Source organism: Aureococcus anophagefferens (genome assembly GCF_000186865.1).
Source record: "Aureococcus anophagefferens unplaced genomic scaffold AURANscaffold_80, whole genome shotgun sequence".
Classification (NCBI taxonomy): domain Eukaryota; class Pelagophyceae; order Pelagomonadales; family Pelagomonadaceae; genus Aureococcus; species Aureococcus anophagefferens.
In genome coordinates, this window is record NW_008705631.1 from 2,128 (window position 1) to 10,418 (window position 8,291).

At 53.6% G+C, this 8,291-nt stretch overlaps 2 protein-coding genes across 2 annotated transcripts; both read left to right on the top strand.

Moving 5' to 3' along the window:
* Positions 1–78: 78 nt before the first annotated feature.
* On the top strand, positions 79–681 carry AURANDRAFT_34417 (hypothetical protein; the record flags this gene model as incomplete). The annotated part of the gene is made up of 3 exons (XM_009043902.1): positions 79–189; positions 234–377; positions 424–681. Coding segments are annotated over 3 exons (513 nt in total), but the record flags the coding sequence as incomplete, so codon positions are not given.
* Positions 682–1,351: 670 nt separating this feature from the next.
* Positions 1,352–3,087, top strand: AURANDRAFT_39444 (hypothetical protein; the record flags this gene model as incomplete). Its single annotated transcript, XM_009043903.1, has 1 exon — positions 1,352–3,087. One exon carries the CDS (start codon positions 1,485–1,487, stop codon positions 2,739–2,741), a length of 1,257 nt encoding a protein of 418 aa, XP_009042151.1.
* Positions 3,088–8,291: the final 5,204 nt, after the last annotated feature.

Genomic DNA, 8,291 nt, shown 5'->3' on the forward strand with positions numbered 1-8,291 from the left:
AGTTAGTCATTACGCGCATTAGCAGGCGAACGAAAGCGGACAGATTGGCGCTTACTCACGGAGGCTGAATTGGTGCCGGAGATAATGTTCGTCGGCGAAATACTTCATGGAGATGGGTTTGAAAATATGCGATTTGGCATGGCGTGTAGCTGGCAGTTGATATGGGATGATTCGTGGATACTGCTAGAGGTGAAGACCTCGGTCGTTATTTTCATACATTGATAAATTCACAGGGTGACGTCCATGGGCAAACGCAAACGGCGTCGTCATCCTTTGCCCATTGCGCTCCATGGAACCACCCTCTTGATGCTCATTTCGCGGCACGGTCTCCTCTTGGTTGGCCCAAGCTTGAGGTGCAAGTTCACCAACTTGACGAGGTGCGTGTTTCTCACGGTGCTAATTGATATTAATTAATCATTTTAGCATGGCTGTTCGCGCCTGGCCGGTTATGGTTTCTGTCATCTGCCGACAACTTCAGGTCCTTCCGAGCTGTCAATTTGTTGTTGGCGGCCGACTGGATCCATGCGAGATGAAGTAACAGAGTTTTTTGTGGGTAACACGGCGAAACTCACAAACCGCGACGTGATATGTACAAAGTCTGCTTGGGCAAATCGCTGTCGTCTGGTTACTGTTCCAGTTGGGAAGGCAAATTTCGGCGTATCGTCCATGTTTTCTAGATGATCATTTTGGTCCAGGTAAAGGTAAACATGACAGTCATTTTGAGAAACTTCAGAGAGTACGTGGATGCAATTTGAGTGCACAGCCTGCACTAGCTCCGACTAGTACCCCGCATGCCCCTTCACTACAGTCATCCACCCGGGCTCCTGAATCGACTGGGTGCTAAGGCAAAATCAACCCCTGGCGTTTCAAACTTCATAATCTAGGACTGGCTTTGCATATCGCGCCTCGGGTGTTTTACTAGTAGGCGTGGGTTTTGGGGGGCGCCCATGCCGAGCGCCGACAGCCACGTGCGAAAACTCCATGTTGGGGAGCGCCGACAGCCACGCGCGACGAAGTCCTTGCCGCTTGAGACTCATACTGGCCTATGCTGCCAGTGGCTATGCTAAGTCTGCCTTATACTACCATACCCCACTGCGCCCCTACTGCGCATCCTGTCAAAGGATTGTAAAGCCCGTCGACTAAAATACTAAGTAGATATTACCTCTGGTCTCCCCTGGTAGCCTAGGGACACTAGCGCGGACTCTCAGCCTGTAGCGAGATAGTAAACTCCGACACGGGGAGGCAGCCTAGTGGGGCTGCCCTGCCGTGTGAAGCTACCCTCAGCCTGATGGGAGAAATCTCTATCTCTCGATCATCGACGGCCGGCGGCCTCCCGTCCGCGCTCAAGCTCGCCATTGGCGGCCTCCTGAGTCCGAGCTCGGCGGTACTTACACCCCGATCCCCCTCCGCGGTGATTGATCCTGATCACTTCTCGCCGACTGCATACGACAGGTGGCGTCGAATTTGTACAAAGATTGTAGCGTATGGCGTCACTTGTAACCTCACACGCTATGCATCCTTCAGCAGATGATGATGAGACGTGGCGCGACAACTTGCAACTACCAACTAAGGACACTCGATACCAAACTGAAGATGTAACTCTAACGCGAGGGCAGGAATTTGAGGACTACTTTCTGAAGCGCGAGCTCTTGATGGGCATATTTGAGAAGGGGTTTGAGCGACCCTCGCCTGTCCAGGAGAGAGCGATTCCGATTATACTCCAGAACCGAAACGTTCTCGCACGTGCTAAGAATGGGACTGGCAAGACTGCAGCGTTCATTATTCCCTGCCTCGAGAAAACAGACCCCTCGAAAAAATTTATACAAGTGCTCATCCTAATCCCAACTCGGGAACTTGCACTTCAAACATCAGCTGTAGTCCGTGAACTTGGGAAACACATGAAAGTTGAGTGCATGGTATCCACTGGTGGGACCTCCCTGAAGGATGACATTATGCGTCTATACAAGCCTGTCCACGTACTTGTCGGCACGCCAGGGCGCATTCTTGACTTATCAGAGAAGGGCGTCGCAGCATTGGGTCGCTGCCATACGGTCATTATGGATGAAGCTGACAAGCTGCTTTCGCCGGAGTTTGAGCCCCTCCTGGAAAAACTCGTGCACCACTGCTCCCCCGAGCGCCAGATCTGTCTCTTTTCAGCGACGTTCCCTGTTACGGTGAAAAATTTCAAGGAAAAATTCATCCACAATCCCTACGAAATTAATCTCATGGATGATCTCACGCTAAAAGGCATAACCCAGTTTTATGCTTTTGTTGAGGAAAGACAAAAGGTGCATTGCCTACATACACTATTCACCAAGCTTGAGATTAATCAGTCAGTCATTTTTTGCAACTCAGTCAACCGTGTGGAATTACTCGCCAAAAAGATCACCGAACTCGGCTACTCGTGCTTTTACATCCACGCTAAGATGCAGCAATCGCATCGTAATCGCGTCTTCCACGAGTTCCGCAATGGCTCTACTCGTCACCTCGTTTCCTCCGACCTCTTCACACGTGGTATTGACATTCAGTCCGTTAATGTTGTCATCAATTTTGACTTTCCAAAGACGTCTGAAACCTATCTGCATCGCATTGGGCGTGCAGGTCGCTTCGGGCATCTCGGCCTCGCCATCAATCTCATCACTTTTGACGATCGCTTCAATTTATATCGTATTGAATCCGAGCTTGCCACAGAAATAAAGCCCATTCCGCCAACAATCGAACGTGAGTTATACTGTCGTTAAGCTGGACACTACATAAGCCAATCTTATTGCATTTTATTTCGATGTGCATAACTTGGAGAGTACTTGGAAGTAGCAACGTTCGTCATGGGACCTCGGGGCCGCTCGTGACCTCCACGCTCAAGATATTCGATCGCTGGCATGAGGTCTAGGGTCCTCTTCCCTATCTATAGGCCAGTCTGGGGCAGTCGATCACGCTCACTTAGCGATGTTTGACTTGCTTCAGACTTCTTGGCCAAGGGGACAAGGAAAGACAACACCAAGCTGGGCAATCGGGAAATGGCCCTCTTATAGGATGGGTTTGTGGTGGGTGCGCCTTCCCGCTAGGGGTTAACGCCAGTTCCTGTGCAGAGAACCTGGCAGCTCTGCGCTGCGGCTCTGTACCGGCGAGCCGCTAGGTGAGTAGGATTTATTTTTTTTCTATCCCTCTCTCGAATCTGCCTAGCTGCTGCACCTGGTATCTACCTGGCATGTGAAGACCCCCCCGCCGGTGATGGCTAGCTTACCTGTGGCAGAGGAAGGTTAGAATGATCGAAAATGCAGCAATCTTGATGCAAGCCCGCAGCGAAATTTCAGCCGCGGGAGGTTAAAATGGCCATGTAAACCACAACTTTGAAGATCTCGCTCTCGGCCCCATGGCCACCGATTCCTCTGGTTCTTTTTTTTGAAATAGCCCAAGTGTCGTCTTGCGCGCTGGGCCATCAACTCAAATCTTCACCCGCCACGAAAAGTTGCATTTCAACGTTCCTCAGCCACAAGTGTCGACTACAGTGTCATTCGATCACTTTTTACCCCGGCGGGGTCTGATGCTCACCCCCGCCTCTAGCACTGTAGTCGACGGCCTGGGAAGTTCGGGCCCAGCGACGCAGGAGACGCCGTCCCCGCGTGCTCGCGCATGATCTGAAGTCGCCGCCGTCTACAGAAAACTCATGCGACGGGAGGTAGAATGCCGCTCCATCTTCGAGCTGCACACGGGCAACGTCTCACCGAACTCCAGATGAGCAGCGGGAGGCAGGGGCGCCACCATGCTGTAAAGGGTCTCAGACTGCTGCTTCGTGTACTACTTTTCTATGGCATTATTTAAGCATGGGCCGCTTCAGTGGCTTTTCTGGACCTGATGCCGCCAATGAAGCTCACATCATTTCGAGATTCGAAGGCAGCCATTCGAATTTCCCATGCATTCGGAAACTCACCCTCAAATGGCAATAGTGACAAGATGCGGAGCTCTTCGACGTTCTGCTGCAAGTCCTCACAAGAGTCCTGCTTTAGGCCACGGAGGTTGAGAAAATTTGCTAGGCGCGTAGCGCTCCAAGCCTCGTGAGTCTTTGGGGATTGCCCACTGACCTCAGCAGGGTCCTTCGCAGCCACCCACGGGTATGGTTCCCCACGTTTTGGCATGGGGAACTGTGCTCGACCGAGCCATTGCCAAGAACCAGGCATGGAATCAAGCTTTCTAGCCCCGTCTCCTGTACGGCCAAGCACGTGCATTAACTGAAGACCTTGTTGCTGAATGCTCGGACGTGAGAGCTGGGAGCGAAGGACGTCATAAACGATGGGCACACCGTGCAGCGAGTTTGGATATGCATGCCCTGCTACAATGCTTACTCGCCGAAGAGTAGCGACGGCGGCTGCAAGCGCGTTTGTGCCAAGCTTTTCATTGTCGTGTCGTGCTGCATAGTCTCGTATAGCAGCGATAACATAAAAACAAGTTTCGACAACTCCAGCGCTACGCAGCATAGTACGAGCGGCAGAGCCATGCGAACCAAGGTGTTCCAAGACTTCACACGCTGCTTGGAGAAGATCAAAAGTACGTTGGACCTGGGCTCCTGGGGGGTAATTTTTGTGTTTCTCATTGCCATGAAGCGCGTTCTTGCCACGAAGATCTCCATTTGCTTCCATGGTTGCCAGAGTAGCTAGAAGTGATGTTGCCACACGGATACACTCGGAGATGACCAAGTAAGCGGGAGAGGATGCAGGCACAGCGCCATATTCTGCGCTAGATATCATTGAGTCACGTTCGTCATGAAAGGAGTCTTTCTCCTCAAATTTGGCATTCGTGCACCATGTTAACACCGCATGCTGGGACGAAGATGAGTCAGTAGCTGCAGAAAGTGCCATCAAAAGATTGTCCTGGACCTCGGGCGTCGATCTGGCTGATGTGTGCACACCATTTTGAGAGCCACGTTCAGATTGCACAACTGGAAGGAACCTAAGCCAATTGATTTTTCAGTTCGAGTATCCAACCTAGACACAGGATCTGCGATCGGAGTGCGCCGATGATGACTGTCGCAGTTTCTGGCTTCGCTGAGAGGGAGCTTCTACAAATTTTACACTTGGCAAACGCAGCCAACAGTTCCGCACATGATCTTTTGGCCTCTTTGTTGAGTACGTAAGGGCCATCTTTCATCTCAGACTCGTTTGGGTCATTGACAAGCGCTCGCAGCATAGCGCTTTGCACGGCTTTAAGCATGCCATGTTGAATAAGTGCAGTCCGTCCAGCCATATTGCTGCAGAGGGTACATGCAGCAAAGAGACTTTCATCAATGGCCCACTCGTGATCTGCATTCCGAAAAGATTGGACAAGCATTGGAACCTAAGATGCAAGGTGAGATTTCTACCGACGCTGGAATCGCTGGGCCACACATCGGAGACTGCAAAGTGACGATGGGCACCGAACGTATGCGCCTACAACGATGCGCAAAAAATAAACCAAGGAAAAATTTACGGGATATATGAACTCCCACGAACACACGTCCTGTCTCTGATCTCCACCGCAGGCTGTTCAGTTCCTGCAGTGACATTGGGCTTCGAAGCGGAATTAGTGTGTCTCTCGATTACCACGCGTTTCGTTGAATTGATTCGTGCCATTTTTTTTTTGCCCTCCATTTCCCAAACGATTCTCGCATTCGCAGCCTACGTAATGCTCACTTGTTTTATCTGTTTAAACCACACTATCGATACCATAGCTCGCCTCACAACCCTTTTAGCCTCATCGCTGTCTGTTTCAACTTGACTTCGCCTCCATCGTTCACGCATTGCTGTGTTACAAGGAAATGCGATCTGTTCTCTTTCACCACAACACGACCAGAACCCCCCACGAGAATAGCGGCCTAAACTGTATTCTTTCTTTTGCCACTGTCCGATATGTTTTGACTTTTCATCTTTGATTCCGTCACGCCGACTAGACCTGATAGCCAAACCTAGTCAAAACTACGTATGTAACCTCTTGAACTATTCACCACTTCGTAAGTTCGACCGTGGGCGTCGTTGTGATTGTCGAATCGCCCTCGATAATGTTTGATGACAGGGATGCGGTCTTTGTCGTTGCCGTGACATCACCAGATGTCAACGTAAGAGCCGATGACTGCGTGTCAGCCACGTCAACCTAGTGCGCTTCACTCAAAACAATGATGCGACCATATGGCTCACAGCTTCGACGCGGTGCATCGTCCGGATACCCTCTATCATCTCTGATCTGGGTATCGCGACCCTCGTTCTCATCTTCTGCCTAGGAAGCGCGCCGACGGGCCGTTGGCTGCCATTCATACCGCCCTTCTCGGTAACAAAAAAAAAAGGCGATGTACAACACAAAAAATAGTCGCAGCGCCTAGGTATCGTTGCAGGGGGAATAATACTAATAATCCACAATACTAGCATCCATACTAGAAATAAGCGCGGGTGGTAGGATATTATAATCAGGAGACGTCTACATGTAGAGACAGAGAAAGATGCATCTCGTACCCCGAGTACGAGTTGTCGTCTGTCGCTCTCAGAAATTTTCCCTGGGCCTCGCAGGGGCAGCCGCGGGAGTTACGTGGACTGACCTACTGGCGTTAGCGCCAGGGAGGGAGGATCTCAGTACTTTGGGATAGGAAAAAGGGAAAGGGAGGAGAGCCTCCCCAGTGGGAAGGCCCAGCCAGGGAGGGTGGGTGCACTATGGCTCGCAGGGGCAGATGATTCAGTCCTTCGATGCGGTCAAGTACATAGCACACATAATTTTGTTCGCACATAGGGCGCGTCAAAGACTCGCGCCCATACGCTGCGCCCGATTTAATACTGTTAAGCTCTAGTTAGTGTTGGACCTATATATTTCTTGTTGCCCATCAACGCGACGAAGCGCACTACGCTCAGGCTCATCCTGCTTCTACGGACTGTACCTTAACGCCAAGTTGATGTACGGAACTTAGGTTCTTTACATTCGGACAGTTGGACGTTCCAGACCCGGGACGAAGGGCCGGACGAGGGAACTAAACAGCAAAACCAGAGCGAAATCGACCTCGATGGCGTCCAGAGGCGTCGGAAAGTCGACCCCCGGCGAGGGTCGAAAACCAAATCAAGCCTTCACATTATCGCGGTGCACTTTTACCCCTCGAGAAGCCACTGCGATTTTACCCCCGGCCAATGTCCTCGGCTTGTCCCGAGAGCCGTCGAAGCGCCTCGGAGAGCGTGTTTTACGCCGTGCGCGGCGCCATGTTCCCCGATTCCGTCGCGGAAAAAAACGCAGGAGCGCCGAGCCATGCATCCGACGGGCCTCTCCGCGCGGTGGCGCGGCTGGACGACGCGAGCGGAGCGCGAGCGGTCGTGCTCGAGCAGCGACCTTCGGCGGGTGGCGCCGATCGGGTGCGCAGCTGCGCCATGTCACTCTCCGGCGACAGCTACGCATCGAGGGGTCGGGTATGGTACCACCACGTCCGCGTGGACCGCTGGTCGTCGTCCGCGCGCCCCCGTTCTCGCGCGTCGGCGCGTCCGCGCCGATGCGCGTAATCGAGCCGAGCGGGTCTGATTCGGAGTCGACACGGGCGTGCCCATGTCCTCCGAGTGCGTGGGGAAGGGGTCGGGGATGATGATCGATCGATCCAACCGCTTGAGGTGCGTGACGCGCGCCATGCACATGTGCAACAACATGGTCGAGGTGTTCGGCCGCGTTCGGCCGAGGGATTCGAGGGCCTGCGCAGCTGCGCCATGTGACTCTCCGGCGACAGCTAAGCATCGAGGGGTCGGGTATGGTACCACCACGTCCGCGCGGACCGCTGGTCGTCGTCCGCGCGCCCCCGTTCTCGCGCGTCGGCGCGTCCGCGCCGAACGAGCGGTGGTCGCCGGGGTCCTTTGGCAGGGCTTTGCGGCCGCGCCTCGACCTTGCTCGAGGCTCCTGCGCCCGCCCTGTCCGCCGACGGTCCCGACCCGCGCCGTGGGGTGCGGGATCGCTGCAGAGAGCGAGTTTATGGGGCGTGAAGGAGTAAATTTAGGCCTAAATGAGCACTTTTGAGCCCCTGGAGGCGCTCCAAGGCGCTCTCTGCGGCGATCCAGCCGCCCGCGGCTGCGGTCGGGACCGTCGATGGACAGACAGGTCGCACAAACCTCGACCGAGGCCCGGACGCGGTCGAAACAGGCCGCGGAGACCATTCGCCGCTTCTCGGCCGAGACGCTTTCGGCGAGTGTCGGGGACCTTGTGGGCGTCGGAGACGGTGTAGATCGCCGTGCAGGAGCTCTATGATGTCGAACCGCCCGGCGGAACACAGCGACGGTGATCGTCAACGCGAAACGCGCGTGCCC